The sequence below is a fragment of the Lepisma saccharinum genome, unplaced genomic scaffold, assembly GCF_977018435.1.
Source record: "Lepisma saccharinum unplaced genomic scaffold, izLepSacc3.1 HAP1_SCAFFOLD_191, whole genome shotgun sequence".
NCBI lineage: Eukaryota > Metazoa > Arthropoda > Insecta > Zygentoma > Lepismatidae > Lepisma > Lepisma saccharinum.
This window is the reverse complement of record NW_028142984.1, coordinates 171,447-189,031: the sequence shown is the minus strand read 5'-3', so window position 1 is coordinate 189,031 and position 17,585 is coordinate 171,447. Positions and strand designations below refer to the sequence as shown.

The following is a 17,585-nucleotide window of genomic DNA, read 5'->3' as shown; positions in this document are numbered from 1 at the left end:
CGTCCTTCTGTGTTGGCAGAGACGTCAACGGGTCAAAGTAATGTTCCTTTTCAAATGTTTGATCTGCTGGCAGAGTTAAGAAAAATCAGCGAGTCACAACAGATGGAATTTACAAATATTAGGGAAACTCAAAAGCTCGAGTTTACAAAAATTAGGGAAACTCAAGATTCTATGAGGCAAACTCAAGAGTCTCAACAGCTTGAGTTTACAAAAATGAGGGAATCTCAACAGGAAATTCAAAATTCACAGCAACTACTCAAGCTTGACTTCCACGAATTGAGTACATCGTTACGAAAGGAATTAGCTGAAGTTGCCGAGTCCTGCAAATTAGCAACGCGTTCATTACATCAGGAAATGGAAAGAGAAGTGCAAGGACTAACAGAGAAAATCGAGGAAGTCAACACTACTTGTGCAGTGAATTCTGATAAACTTGCTGGATTGAATAATCAGATTATAGAATGCCAGAACAATGTTTCAGGGTTGTCTCGGCAAGTTCATAGACTTGAAGTCGTTGTGAGCAAGGACGAAATAACGAAGCGCGTAGAAGCATGTGAGGAAAAGATTACTAAGTTAACATCAAATATTTCGACTAATGTTGAATCAAGTAATCCTGTACAAATTTACAGTTCTCATGTGAATGGTAACTCTCAACCTGGTATTCCTGCACGGAACCTAACCTCTCCTAAATCATCTGATTCTTCAGCGTGTGATGTTTCTGATGACGAACACAATCGCATTGCTTCACAAAGACACAAACGTTCTAGAAATAATCGCATGAGAGGTAGTAATACTAACAAGTTATGTCAATCTACCCGTTCTTTATATTCTGATGGTTCTGGGCAGGAAAGAAAAAGGCAAGTTAACCAAAAGTCATCAAACCCGCAGAATCATCGATATGATTATCCTGACAATTGTGTGCGTTCGTTTACTCAAGAACCTCGAAGGTTGGTAAGATTGAATGAACTTACTGTTCTTCCTAAATATTCTGGAGATCCTGAAAAATCAAGCCCACGTAAGTTTATTAAAACTTTATCGTCCTACTTAGACTTACTGCAAGTTCCTGACATGCAAAGGCTTGAATGTATTACTAATTGTTTCCAAGGACCTGCAGAAGGTTGGTATAATACTCATGTCGATTCGTTTACATCGTACAAACAGTTTGTTGACGAATTTCTGAATCACTACACGTCTTATTCGTTAACTCAGGCTCAATTATCTGAACTTAGAAGTCGTAAATATGATCCTAAATCGACGAGTAGTATGGAAGTTTTTGCTATTCGTACGCATTCAGCATATTATAATTTAGTTGATCGTCCGAATGATGCAGAAGTTATTGACATTTTAATCAATCAGTTGCCCACATCTATTGCACAAACAATATTAGCTGCAAGATTAGTTAAAATGGATGATGTAATTGCGTTACTAAAGAGGTTGGATTTAGTGAATTCAAGATCGAACAAGAGTTTTAATGTTCATGATAATGTACGTGAAAAAAATTTCCGACATGATGGGAATAACTCTAAAAGTTTTACCGACAATAATAGTGCAAGGGCAAAACTGAGAGTTCAAAGTGTTGCTAAAAGTTCATCGTTTGTGAACGATGATGAACCTAATGGAAATCAAGGTTCAAGACGCAACGTAAGACCTAATGATAGTGTTCATTTTGTTTCTTCTAGCGATGAAAATAAAAGAATTAAGATTCCACGTACAGATGTTCCATTTGTTGCTGAAAACCAACAATCAAACTCCAGCCAGAAGACGATGATATTTAATAGAAATAATAATTTTGGGAAGCCTAACCTAACTAACAGACCATATAATCGTTACAGACGTAATGGTGCAGGAACTCAAAATTTCCGGCAAAATAGAAGTCCACAAAGCTCTCGATACTTCAACAATAATGGTAGATTTATGAGCAACAGTTTCAATGCCAGAAACGAGCAAGAAGAACAGCAATTTACACTGCATCCTAACTCTCAGTTCTCTAACAATAATTTCCACTCATTCCAACCATGCAGTGTATGTGCCAATTGCGGATATTCGTCTTCTCAGTTGTCAACGGGAAACAGTTGCAATGCAACTGCAGTGGCGAATACTCCATTAAATGAAAATGCTCCATCTTTCGATCCAAGAGAAACTTCTTGTAAACAGTTCATTTCTTCTGTCCCTGAAGCAACATTAAACGAACGTCGCGGGTGAACGTGGACCAGTTTGCTCGCACTAACATAATGGAGGGTCCGTCTAAATCATATCGTAGTGATAATATAAACACAACTTGTCAGTATGCTGTATTAAGTAATTCCGTTTTATCTGAAGTTGATCATTGTTATCCACTTTCAATATTTTTCCAGTTAGATTGGTACGAAGATGAACCTACTTGGACTTTAAATGATACTGGCATACCTACTCCTATTACTGATCAACCTCTGATCACAGGAACAGTTTGCGGTATTACAATACAGTGTGTCATCGACAGTGGAAGCCAATGTAATTTAGTCAGTTATGAATTATGGTGCAGTATAAAATCAATTATTCCGAGTGCCAAACTGGATACAGTGGATCAACTTAAGTTATTGCCGTTTGCAGGACATCAGAAGTTTCGTGTTGCTGGTCGGAAGATTATAAGTATTTCAATTAACTCGGAAGTTTTTTCTTTGGAGATGTTTGTATTGAAGCAACTGCATGCTGAATTAATTCTCGGAATACCATTTTTAAGGCAATACAAAGCTGTACTCGATTTTAGAAGAAACGAAATTAGTTTGATGGCATCTACTGGTTCCGAACTAGTTCAGCCATTTAACTCTAGCAAAAGCACAACTGATAGGGATCGCTGCCAGATGCAGGAAGTTACTATAGTCAAAGAAGCAGAAAATTTACTTATCGTTTCTCTAGATCAGATCACAACGAAGGTACGGTCGTGTGAATCACTCAGCACGGAGCAGCAGTCTCAGCTTGAGAATCTAATAATAGAATATCATAGGTTGTTTTCTGATCGACCCCGATCTGCATTCGTAGAACCTTATCAAATTGAACTAGACACAAAGGAACCAATTAAGGCACCTATATATCCGGTACCGTTCGCCAAAAGAGCAGAGTTAGAAAAGGAACTAGAAAAATGGAAAGCCTGGGGAATAATTAAAGAGATGTCTTCGCCTTATTTAAACCCTGTACATATCGTACCAAAATCTAACGGTGAGTGGCGTCCAGTGGTGGATTTTCGTCGCCTAAACCAACATGTAATTTCACCACTTACCCATGTTGAACCGATAAACGAGCTACTTCAACATTTTAAGGGTGCAAGATATTTTTCTTCGATTGATCTCTCCTGTGGATATTTTCAAATACCACTTACGCCCGACTCGTATAAGTACACAGCTTTTTCGTATCGAGGACGACAGCACGTGTTTTGTTACTTGCCATTTGGTATAAAATCAGCTGTTTCTGTTTTTGTTGAGAGAATGAATAAGGTGTTTGGACCAGAGACTCATTCATTTCTGATGATATATGTGGATGACATTTTAATATTTAGCCCAACAATAGAGAAACATTTTGAACATCTTGATTATGTTCTACAGACATTGCAGAAGACGAACATGTCCATAAAATTTGCCAAATGCAAATTTTTCCAAACTGAAATTAAGTTTTTGGGTCATGTGGTGTCTGGTTCCGAGATTAAGGTCGATCATGATAAGGACTCAGCTATTCTACAGTTTCCTGTTCCTCAAAACAAGAAGTCACTTCGCAAATTTTTAGGACTGGCAAATTGGAGGAATCGTTTTATACAGGGATTTTCAGATATCGCTAGTCCATTATATCATCTTTTACGCAAGAATGTGCCTTTTTATTGGACACCTCAGTGTCAAGAAGCTTTCTTGTTACTAAAGAATGCTCTAATTTCAGCACCAGCATTGAGTCAACCCGACTTTGAGTTGAGGTTTTGTGTTTCTGTTGATGCAAGCCAGAAAGGATTGGGTTGTGTACTTTGGCAAGTTGATAATGGTGAAATTCGTGTCATACAATATGACAGTCGTGCGCTTAGAGGAGCAGAGATTACACATAGTACACACGAATTGGAATGTTTAGCTATATTATTTGCTCTGGAGAAATTTGCTATATATCTTAAAGGAACTGATTTCAACTTATATTCAGATCATAAGTCGTTGTCTTGGCTTAAAACTGCACAATCACTTAATTCTCGTCTTACGAGATGGGCTCTTAAACTGCAGTGTTTTGATTTCACGTTATATCATGTCCCAGGAGTTTCGAATAATATTGCTGATACGTTGAGCAGATTTCCGCCTTGTACTACTTATTGTGCACTCGATGATAAATTATATATCAATCAAGTAATTGTGGGAAGATTCACAAGATGGTACTTCTTCTATTTGGCTAAAAGCTCAACGAGCAGATGAAAAATGTAATAATATAATTTCTCACCTGGAAAATAGTACAACTGATAAAGACTTTTCAAAGTATCTTCTTCACGACAAAATTCTTTTTTATAAACCCAATTCAGAAGAAATTTGTAAACTTGTAGTGCCACGTGAGCTTATACCTTTGGTATTGCACAAAATGCATGATTTAAATGGACATTTTGGTTATCAGAAGGTTTTATCAGCTTGTAGAAGGGCATATTTTTGGCCGTACATGAGGAAATCTATTAGAAATTACCTGAAAGATTGCTTAGAATGTGCACGAACCAAGATTGTAGGTCGGCCGTTGCGGAGAGATGAATATCACGTCGTTTCTCACCAACCTCACGATTTCCTCTCTATTGATTTAATCGGAAAATTACCAAGATCACGTACATATGAATATCTCCTCACAATTGTGGACGTTATGTCAAAGTTTGTTATGATTTATCCGTTAAGAAAAGCGACTGCCAGGGAAATTATCAATCGTTTTGAAGAACAATATTTTAAACATTACCCTGTATGTAATGTATTATTATCAGATTGTGGAAGCCAATTTACATCAAATGAGTGGAAAGCCTACATGGATTCAAGGAAAATTAAGCATATTACTACCACTACATACAATCCGAAATCTAATCCTATTGAGAGGTACAATAAGGAGATTGTTAGATTACTGCGATTATTCTGCAATGATAATCACACCAGTTGGTATCCAAAAATAAATTCTATTATTCAGTTACTAAATCATTCTTGCTCTTCAGTTACCGGATTATCTCCTAGTGAACTTTTCTTACATGAAGAGATGAAGGACTCAATATTTGAAGAAATCGGCTGGCCGGAGCAAATTAAATCTTTGCCATGGAAACGCAAATTGTTTTTAGCGGAAATCAGGACTAGACAATCTAGAAGAAGTAGAAAGATTAAGAATGCATTGAACTCGATTAAACTTCAAACAGGAGATTTGGTTATGATAAAAAATAGGCAAGTTAGTTCTAAAATTAACAGCCAGATTCATAAATTGTTCAACTTGTATATTGGGCCATTCCTTGTCAAGGAAATTAAGGACAATAATGCAATTCTTTACACAATGAACCAGCAATATTATGACAAGGTGAACTTTTCAAATCTTCGAGTGTTTAACTGTTCGGAAGAAAAGAGGAATCAACTCTTGTCTGAGAATTAAATTTATGAGAGTAGATACTTGAAAAAAAATGAAACCATTCTGTTTATTATTTTGTACAATTGAATGTTGTATTATGTTCTGATTTGTTATTACCTGTTAGGCACAAATCTGTTTATGTGCACGTTGTTGTCGAATGTCAGATAATATTGTCCATTTGTAACTTTGTTGTAGTTATGTTGATACACATCTGACTGATTTATAAATGAAAACTCCTCCTCGTTGTTTCGTAGTTTTCATTTTCCCGGAGGAGGGAAATGTTGTGACGGTCCTGTGAATCCGCACAATATAATTATATGTTTATTGAAATTATTAATTTCATATTATAAAAATCACTTTATATTAACGTTTAAAAAAAATGTATAATTATTACTTTGTACAACGTTCATTATGTTTTATGTTATTCATTGCACTCTACGCTGTATATACGAGATATTTGGAATTCTAACGTTGCTATAGCAACGAGAATCAATAGTCATTATGTGGTAGTGTGTCTGACAAAAAATGGAAATATAGGTAATAGTGAACTGCATATTGCTTAGTTATTTCACTAATATATAGACCCATAGAAGTTGTATCTTCACCTTCGCGTTTTAGTTTCAAATATTTATGAACGAAATATAATCGTGCAAATGATTGTATTGTGAACGTCACAACTGGAATACCATAACAGTGTGTGAACTGTCGCTACACTCCGTGTGTTATGGTATTCCAGTACACACCAACTACGTTCCTGTGGGTTCGCCATGAATTTCTAAACGCTACAGAATTCACACTGAACTGAAATACAAACCTAAACATCCAGTAAACATCAACAGTAACACAATTTGCTTCTAACAACAATGCCATTTGCATTACTACAGTAACATTCGAAAGATTTTTTTTTCCTTTTTTCATTATTTTATTGTTATGCCATCCGTTGTTGTAGTTAACGCCAACCGTTACACATCCGCTAAAATTCGCTAAATTTCCTATTGGAAATTTAAAAGTTATACTATTATATAACTTGGAAGTTAATATATGCAAACCCACCGTTTTGAAGGAACATATCAGTAGTCTCACTTGAAAACCACCGAGAGCCTCAAGGTGGGAAAGCAGATTCGATGCTTTAACTCCGTTGAGATATCAAGTAGGAGAGGTCTATGGTGCGCTCCTTCAAATAATTGGCGACAATAAAACTGTCCAAATGGTCGCACATGAGGCTCAGTGTATTGCAAACCAGTTGTATGCTTTACATTCCTGTGCTCACAAGTTATCTGGTAGGACTTTTTACTCCACGTAATGTAATGTGCAAATGTCTTCAAAACATTAATCTACGATTTGTTAGATGCTGTTATATTTCTTGCAAACATATCAGCGCTTTGAAAAAGGCAGGAGTGATGAAAAATTTCAAAGTTTCTTAGACGTAACTAGGTAGCCAGTCTCCCTCCCATAATCCTACCTAGAGGTGTGGAGTTCTTCAACAGGTAATGGAGTGACGTGTGGTCAGCACGTCGAACCCCCAGCCTTTATAGGATATATCCGCGACCGGGTCACGCTACTCACTCGTAGCTCCTAAATTTCCTCACGATGGTGGGTTGCCACCGGCCCTATACACAGACCGAGAACCCAGAGACTGAACCCAAGTGGACTCGAACGCATGCCGTCCTGCAGTCTGAGCCCAAAGCACAACGCCTTAGACCGCACGGCCACGGGAGGACCTAGATAAATAGTACCTACCCTTGATTCATGCGTAGATCTGGCAACACGGCACTCTGTTGCCATGACAAACTGTGCTTCCATCCAGGGGTGCCCATCCCCCCCCCCCCCAAGACCAATTGCGCATCCCCAAAAAATCATGTCATGCGTCCCCCCAAATGATATCATATATCCCCCTTAAACCATATCGTCATCCCCACAAAATATTTAATTACGACAGCGTGTCTATACCGAAAGTATCTTTTTTCTTAGCTTTACTGAACATTATAATTGATCTGCCCCTCCTCCCTAAACAGGGGTGCCATCACTCAAGACCACCCCTAAAATCGTTCATCATAATCGAGAATATCGCGTGGATCCCACTTTAAACTGTAGGTTCAGTCCCGATTAGCCACAGAGTGCATAAAGTGGGCTAGAAAAACCAAAACAATCAATAAATCCAGAATATCGCTTGTCTTGTAATGCAGCTTTAGTATGTATAAAAACTTCATATTCACCTCATTAAAACGCCGAACACACATCGTAGCAACAAATTATTGCGAGTGAAGCTAGGAAGAAAATTTTTACATCCATTCCTTTGCAGGCTTTGAAGAATATTAATTTAATGGGGTGTCAATACTTTAAGATTCAGAGATATTTAGTCCTTTCCTTTTCCAGCTTTTCCTTTGGCACATTCGGGGTAGAAAACGTGTGGATGCCTTATCGCTAAATACAGTCTCCAAAATGTAATGTTCCACTCTAACTACAGAAATCCCTTGACAATCTAAGATTTAACACTTTATCAAGAGCTTTCTATCTCCCACTTTAAATTTCAAACTCAATCCTACCACCAAAATTTCCATGACAATTTTAGACTTAAGGTAAACTGACATAATATCGGATATCCGCCCAATATCGGATACCATCATTTCTCGGCTCGTGGATGCCATCTGCAACAATCCACTGAACTACGTTCGTCGATTGTCGCCAAAACTTCATTGTGATTGGGAACGCTGTTGAGCACGCTGCGCGTGCACGATCGACGAAAACAGAAATTTTCAGTTTCTGAGTTTTTGGAAGCATTTCATCATCATAGGTTTTCACATTGAAGGTAAGGAGAAACTAAAGCTTACTTATATTTCATAGAAAGATAGAATAATAGAGTATGTTGATATGCTAGTCCTATTCCGGAAAATGTCTTTGTTTGATATTAAGGTTATATTTCCCACGAGGTCGCGTTCGGCCTAATATCGGATAGGGAGGCCTGCCAAATATCGGACATCAAATTGGTCTAATTGACATTCCCCAATCCCAAATTGCGGCACAAAACATGTCAAGAGCAATCTGACTCGGAAGAATCTGACACTAGTTTGAAAATAAATAATAGGTTGCTTCTATCATGATATGTAATTTCATTTCAAATATAATGTTAATATATAATGTTAAATTCCTATCCGATATTAGACATACCCACTATCCGATATTAGGACCGGTTTTTTCCATTCCTCAAATTTGCATGGTTTTTTATTTTGTACTGTACAACAAATAATTTAACAATAAGGGAGATAAACATATCGCAAGGCAAAATGCAAGGTACCAATAGTTCATATTACCAAAAATTATTCATTTGTTAAATTTTAGTGGGTTAATTATGGTGATTTCAAAAAGTATCCGATATTATGTCTGTTTACCCTACTGTTAATATTGGAGAGTGGATATTGCCTCCTCCAAAAAAATAATTCTCAGTCTCCACACCAGAATTTCCGCAACAGTCTAAGACAATAGTAACACACAAGAATTGGATACACCCTTCAATTTAATGCTCAATCCCCCTCTAACTAAAGTACTCGCCATAATCGAAGACCTAGAGTTGGACACCGCCCCCCCCCCCCCCAAAGTTTAATTCAGAATCCCCCTCAAAACCCACGTGCCAATTAAGGCTTATGTACGAGTTCGATACCCCCGCTTTCGATAATGCCCTATCTTCATCTAATGGATTACTAATGGATTAAATATGGTGCATTTAAGGTGTAAAATTTTTACATATATTTTGGAAAAGATATAAATGTTAAATTTTATATTATTTGAAGGGAAAAAATCTTCCCAAAAAATCTCGATGGCGCAACCTGCGCCATAAAACCCCCTTGTGGGCACCCCTGCTTCCATCTGTTATCGGAAAGTTACTGCAGAATTGCCTTCAGTTTCTCCTGAATGGAGGAAATTTATATTTTATGAATAAATCAATCTCAGAAGCTCATTTATTGAGAGCTCAAAATGACAACAAATCTCTTCTGAGGCCAAATGGCTGAAGAACGAAACACTACGTTATTTCCTTCACGACTCGTGACTAAAAGGTATTTTCTACTGTTACGGCGACCGATCCTAGTGCTGGCAAGTGAGTAGCGGGGAAGCGACCAATCCAGCACGATATGAAACACAGCAACCAGCAGAACGAGGTTCACGTAGTACTTTTTTCCGCCGCGTCATGTGTCTCGGCGCCACTGCTATTGTCTGGTTGATCTGCTGTGTAATCTCCGCTCCCCACTTCCCTTGCCAGAACTAGGGCCGGCCGCCGTAAAAGTGGGAAAAACTATAACATTGCTTGTTCTCTTCGGGTGCTGGCAACCTTGATAGCTGTGAAGCTCTCCCTCTCCCCCAGTCTTGCATGAAGTTTGTGCAGTGACGCTTAAGTGTTTCCAATCATGGCCGTATTTAGAGGGGGGGTTTCTAGGGTTCAAACCCCCCCCGAAACTTCTGACATGTTGGATTAATGGAAGTTCAGAAACCAAAATCTGTAACAAATTTTCAATTTTTTTTCGAAGCATCACAAAAATACATGCAGACAATGTTGAAACGATCGAGGTAGAATTTTCATACATTTGGAATTCAGAAACTTGAGTGAAACAGGATTTATTCTCAGAATCGTAGCCCTCCCGCGACCCCACCATTATCACTTCTGTTGTCATCTTTCCAGTGTTGCTCCCGCGTCACAAGGAATATAGACTGAAGATTCCCTTATGATTGTCCCAAAATTCCCTTTCCAGCTTTTAAATTCCCTGTCCCATAAAGTCGAAAATCCCCCTTGATAGGAGTTCAAACCTAGGATATCCAGTTTTGTAGCGCATTACGTTCGCGATTGAGGTTACAATCCATGCACCAGGCTAAGTTTTTAAAAATAATAACTGGTTCCACACTTTTCAAAATTCCAAAAATTTAATTTTAAAGTCAAACAACAAAAGCTCTATGACTAAAATTTCCATCTAACTTTTAAAGCTTTTCTCTTGAAGGTATCTAAAGTTTAATGACGAAGTATAATAATTGTGCATTTCAGTACACACTGTATGAAACGTAAAAAAAATAATAATAATAAACTTGTGCTGGATATTCACTCATCTGCTGGATTGAGTAAGCCCCCTCAAGGATATAACAATAATATAATAATAATTATTATTAGTATTATTATTATTATGGAATAAAATTGTTTTATTATTATGAAATTTTAATTAGTATTGTACAATTATTGTTATTATTTCTATTATTCAAATTTCTGGCGACGCCCATGGGAACAATTATGAATGAACCCCCCCCGAAATGTTTTCCTGCCTACGGCCATGTTTCCAATTCAATATCGCGTTCATTTCTTCTTTAGTTATAAGAAGTGAGGCTGTTTTTCTTGTTTTTGACAATACAGCGGACAAACATTGCTTGCGGAATTGGATTCAACGATTTCAAAAGGAAGGGGGGAGGTGTGAAGAAGCTAAGAAAATCAGGACACCCAAGAGTTATGACAGCAAGAAGCCTCTATACTGGAGCATGTTTGGAAGCAAACAGTTTACCCAGACTACAACAATCATCCGCCACTCGATCAATCAACACGTCGCTTGGAACGAACCAATCAACAGCAATTTATTCACAATTCCTGGACCTTTAACCAACCCTGGGATTGTTTAAGAACTATGAATCCAAACATTCTAATGCATTCTATTGGGTTCAGTAAGAGGACCGGAAACTTTTTCTCGCACAATTTAAATCCGGTTCAAGTTGCGTATTGTTTGATTTCAATTCAGAACTTTGACACTATTTAAACTTATCCGTAATAAAATTCCTGGATGGTATTTTAATTAATCTGGAAAAAAAGGTTCCTAGACCGAATTCAGCCGGAAAAATGTCCCTGGACCGAATTCAGCCGGAAAAATGTCCCTGGACCGAATTCAGCCGGAAAAATGTCCCTGGACCGAATTCAGCCGGAAAAATGTCCCTGGACCGAATTCAGCCGGAAAAATGTCCCTGGACCGAATTCAGCCGGAAAAATGTCCCTGGACCGAATTCAGCCGGAAAAATGTCCTGGAACGAATTCAGCCGGAAAAATGTCCTGGAACGAATTCAGCCGGAAAAATGTCCTGGAACGAATTCAGCCGGAAAAATGTCCTGGAACGAATTTTAATTCAACCGGCTTTGGTGTGTACCATAATAAAACAAGGAATATAGGATAGATTTCATTATCTCTGAAAGGCCGGCCAAAGCAAATAGACGGACGACATGAACGAGATGTAATGTGAAAATCAAGGGGGAAAGAAAGCCAAGTGCTCAATACAGCCGAAAATATGGCAATTACTGCTCAGGAAAGCATGCTAACATGGAGAGTGGTCTCCAAACAATCCCATATTGCGAAAAAGAACGAAAAGCTGCTGTTCATAAAAGACCATCTGCAAAACGACAAAGGAGCGAGAGAGTTATTTTCGCAGATGGAGAGTTAAGTTTAATGTTTGCAGATCAGATGTTAGGAGGGTGATATGGTGCACGTCAAATTAATAATTATATTCTAAAAGTCTGCAACAAAATGTCTAGTATGGAGGTGGTAATGTCATTTGGCGATACATAGCATCAGCTAGAATGACAAATTGGTTTTGTACTAATTGCGATGAACAAGTGACATTATCTGGGAGCTTTGAAGGAAATCTTGCACAGGAGTGCTGAAAGAATAGGTTTCAAATCCCACCAAGATAATTGAAGACTAAAATTGGTAAACGCTGTAAGTGCCACAATAATTCAAACACAGTTTTACCCCTTAAACTGTGAAATATGCCATGCTTTATAATGTGGTAAACGTGAAATGTGGCTGGTAACCCTCTAAGTAGTTCAGAGAGCGTGTAAAGAGGTCACTAGTGTGCACGTTCTTACGGGTTGATGTGCGGAACGATGCGATTTCCAAACACTTTCGCTTTTGGCACTAACAAAATTAACCACTTTTAGTCATCAATTATCCCAAGCACAAGTAGTATTTTGGTGCATAAGTGTCATAAGGCTCTGAAATCTGTGCCCCATTTTCCTAATCTAAACCTCAAATACTTACAATAATTGGATAAACTGACGAGAAAAAGCAATCAAAAGCTGATTTTCAAAGGTAACATGAATAGTTAAATATTTGGCGAGATTTCAACACAAATATTGTATTTTTTTGTGAAGAAAGTGTTGATTGAAGTTATCAAGCCAAAGGCATATGACGACACGAAATATTAACCGGTTACTATTTACAGTGTTAGCTCTTATTTTACTCATGATGTCCGAATGTTTAAGTAGCTGAAATATCAAGACTAACGTTGTGAATTTTATATAAAGACTGAAAATTAAGTTGTTTTTCTTTTTCAAAATAGTTTTACCTTTGACCCTCTGTACCCTGCTGAATTGAAACATTGTGCATGGTTCGTGTTTCTTGCTCGCAGAGATACTTTATGGTGAAGTGAAGTACCCCCTTTACCTTAGCGTGAAGCAGCCCATCCCGAAGGCTTCGCCCAAAACAACGTAGCACCAAACCAGACGGGATGTCTGCCGCTTCTTAAACAAACTATCAATGACGTAAGTCAATAAATTTGTAATAAATATTAATTTTACACAGTCTGTGACATACCGTAGACACTCGAAAATTTAGACCTTTCCGTTTTTAGTTACAACTTCCAATTCTTTACATACTTTATTTCAAGATGCGAGAGACAAGTCCGATATTTAGCCCGAGACTAAAGTACGTCAAATTCCTCGTATCGCAGACCACGTTCACCACAATTTTTAAAAGAATTTCGTTCTACACGCAAAACATGTGCAAATTCGAAGAATAACGAAAAATGACTATGGGCGTCAAACCCAACACTCCTATGCTACAAGAACATAAAATTACCATCGCCAGCAAACCCAACGAAACTGCCAGATTATCACCTTCAATCCCAACGCTCCTAACCTTACCACGTAAACTACCAATACCGCCTTTAAATTGCACCACATTTCTTGCCAAATTGATTGATTGATTGATTGAATCACTTCATGCACAGTAAAGCTAATCGGGACTGGACCTACAGTTTTTAAAGTGGGATCCGAACCACTATGTGCTTCACCGAGTATCAAACCCGGGACCCCTAGATTGCAAGTCGATGACGCTACCACTGTGCCATCGAGGAGGCCCCACAAATTTCTTGCCAAATAAATATCACATATCCATCATATCCATGAAAATCATAATAAAATGACATACGTGGAAAATATGCACTTCACGCTACGTGGTTGCAGGGTCGTACCCTTTACCCTCTGTATCTCCTCGAGAGAGAGCTATATTTTGCGTGGTTTATGAAGATTACGTCGTATGTTTGTTTCTAGCTTGCAGAGCTGTGTTATTGTTCACCCCCGAACCTCACCCCGCACTCGCAGTCTTCTCAGCTCTCAACAGTACGTCTGTCTTAGCGGGTTAACAGTGGGTTAACGGCCCCGCGAAATGTGTAAAGTGACATTTATTACGAAATAAATACAAAATTATTGCAAGTTGTGGAAGGGACCAGTGACCGGCCGTATACACCCTTCACAAGCATCAGACCTAATTCTCCGGTAAATTTTCCGTATCCGGAAAACTGCTGAAACTAGCTAGTTGTGTCAATTTCAATATTCGTGCTTACGTATTCTGCATTGAGAAACATTGAAGGTGGCATTTCGCTTATTTCACGGAAATAAGCGCTGTTTCTATTATCGAGTAAGTTTTCTTAGTTGTTTCTTCCCTTCCGTAACACGCGAAATGGCGGTCACAGTTTCACCACCGTAGTCGTTATGCAATGTTTCCACCCCACCACGCGTAAAAGTGCAAGATAAGCGAAATTGAGTGGTCCGCGATCGGCACAATTGCTCTTTATTTACCGGTGAAGAGGAATGTCGGCAATGTGAAATTCGTTATACTTACTAAATTTGGTCTCCTAATAGTGAATGTGCATTTGGAAGTTTGGGGCTCATTTGGGGCCAGGTGACTCCGGCCAATTTCTAACTTGCCTTTAACACGGACTCTATAGAGAAAGCCGGGTAGCCGGAGCGGAGGCGGGGCCGCGGTAGCGGTAGTGGGCGGTAGGTCAATTACCCCAGGGGCGGAGCCCGGAATCTGTGGGAAATTTGAAATCAAAAATTATTTTAGTTTTAAATTTTTGGCTCCAAATTTCACAGAGATTCCGGGCTCCACCGCTGGGGTAATTGGCCTACCGCCCCCTATCGCTACCGCGGCCCCGCCTCTGCTCCGGCTACCCGGCTTTCTCTATCGAGTCCCTGTTAAAGGCATGTTAGAAATACAAAATCACAAACAATCATGATACATCATCACGCAACATGCAATACCATGCTCTACTACGAAATCTACTACATCTTCAACGCCTTTCAACTGTGCCACGTATCCTGCACACGTCATTTTAAATACGTTCAGCACGTTCAAATGAACATACGTATTGAAACGTGTGACCAGTAACCTAAACGCGTGTTTGGAAACACTGACCCGGATTACGTCATCACACACTGGCTACATCCACCTGGAAGTACATGGATGCAAGAGGTTTCCAGCATCGGTCACACATTTGTATCGATAAATACATGATTTACCAGCAAAATTCAATGAACGATGGGAGAAAACACTTCCCCGAACTTCCGCAAAGTCTAAAGAAACTGCATTCGGTAAGTAATTTCTCCTGTAAATTTTAAGAAATCAGTTTTCCGGATACGGAAAATTTACCAATTATTCTCCTAACTGGCAAAGAACGGCATCAAACATCACGCTCCAATTCGTAGATTTGAAAAATACTGGTACAATCGGACATTTTGGCCTTGCGAGCAGCTTCAGTGCTTCACCTGTAAGACGGCGCAACGCCAAAAGATAACGAGCCACAGCTGGGTCGCTGACGTTGCACAGACTTTCGACAAGTCCTGATAATCCAAAACGACTAATCCGATAATATGTTATAAACACTGAAAAAAGCCAAATCAAATGCAACTTGTTTCCAATACATTGCTTATTCTTTCCTACGTCTCAACATTCAAAGGAACTTTGATACATTTCGCACACAACACGAAAGAAAAACGTAACGAGTAACTCCCCATGTATATAGTAATCACGAGGAGTGTGCAACAAATGTGAAATCACTCATTACCCGCTTACAATGCATCTCCACGAGCTAGAAACAATGGTAGACATTCATATGACGCACAATATTCACAAATCACGCATATGCATATTCAAAGGATAACAAAATTACTATGAACATCAAACCCAATTACCCTAACAAAAAAGAAAAAAAATTCGGCACCAAACCTTACATTCTAATTCGTATATTTCAAAAATACATTAGGAGTGCTAATGTTGGGCAACGTTATTATTTGCACGTGTTATTTCGCTATTTGTTTGCATAAAATCGGTTTTCACTAATAAAGGACGGCAAAAGTACTCGGGCCACAGGTTTTTACTTACGCGAGCATATTTTGGGATCAAAAAATCTTATTTGCGGTTCCCACGCCATAAAACACATTTTATATTACATAAAACATAAAAGGTATCAAAAAGTAATTGAACATTATTTTCGAGGGAGGATAGTCTGTCAATTATCCTCAATAGTTTCACATGGCATTATTGTCCAGAATATTGAAAATATATGTTTCATGGCTTTTAATGTGTCATTTAAAATATACATAAGTTTTTAAATGGAAATTTTCTATCTGTCCGAATATTGATGCGAGTTACTGCATTAGCTTTGTGGATTTCGAAATCCCCTTTCTATCTAGACTTTCCGTTCATATATAATTTGCAACTTATTTGTGGATTTTATCGTCTTTCTACAAATAGGGTACGACAATGTTGCTGGTCTTCCTGCCAAAGCTCGTGTCCAAGACAACTGGTGAAACTAACATGCCCTAACTTTAGCCCTATAAAATTTAATATAAAACATTTACACACGAATACAAAATGATACAATTGAGGAAGTTGGACTACAGATTAAATTACGTATATACCGAAGCTATTTGTACTTACCATTTTAACTGAAGCTCTTGTATCTTACCCTCAAACTGGATGGCTATTTCTTGTTGACTGGTTGCCTCGTCTACTGATCTACGTAGTGTGGCGAATCGTAGAGGGCGTTTCTCGCAGGCACACGCTCAAGGCTTCTTTGCACGGGTTTTTATTTTCGCACAACGCGATTCCAACCTTCCGTTCTGACGTCACGGCGGAATGCTTTCATTGTTAGGCAAAATGCTTAGTTGTTAGGTTAGGCATGTTAGGTTTAGTTATCTTAGCAAAAATAATACATTTGCAGTGTATTTATGCTAAGAGAACATAACCTAAGAACATAGGCATTCTGCGTCTGACGTCAGAACACGAAGTTGGTATCGTATTGTGTCATAAGGGTTGATGGGAGACCAGTTTGCACTGCACACGGCCAGCTCCATTACAGGCCGGAGCCTTCAATTTGGCAACCTTGTAAACCGTGACATCAGCTGGCCGATGTTACTCGGAAAATAAACATTAGAGAATGAATTTACAGACGTAAAAAAGTAATAAATTTATGTAGCCTATTCATCCCGTAATCACTTCATTCGCTCAAATTGTATTCGCTAGTGTATTCAACGTTATTTTTCCTAAGTAAAGCAGTATGTTATTAAGTTTTTTAAAATATACATTCCATTTTTTTAGTCGCATACCAGCATTTCACGGAGCATTCCGTTCGTTTCACATGTGGTGAATCATCAAATTATAATAAATATCCAATATTGATGTCATTAATATTGGATATTTAACAAAATTATCCACTTTCTTGCAGGGAGTACATAGTCACCAGCGGCGAAGATATAGTACAAGCAATGCAAGCACTGCTTGCACTATTAAAATATTATTTAATGTACTTAATGTTTTAGCCTTATTTAGTTTCCATCGCAATCGATTACACAAGATTTTACGGCCTGAAACTCCATCAGCAGCCCGCTGCAAGCAGCAAATTCTCTGCTTGCGCCGCCGACACGGGGAATCCTAT

At 38.5% G+C, this 17,585-nt stretch overlaps 1 protein-coding gene across 1 annotated transcript in view; it reads right to left on the bottom strand.

The window, feature by feature from the left end:
* LOC145982492 (tubulin alpha chain-like) overlaps positions 1–16,714 on the bottom strand; it is a 49,846-nt gene extending 33,132 nt beyond the window's left edge. Inside the window, exon 1 of the mRNA XM_083115950.1 lies at positions 16,589–16,714. Within this exon, the coding sequence (XP_082972076.1) occupies positions 16,589–16,591 (3 nt within the window). The 5' untranslated portion in view covers positions 16,592–16,714. The remainder of the gene's footprint in view (positions 1–16,588) is intronic.
* Between the last annotated feature and the right edge of the window lie 871 nt (positions 16,715–17,585).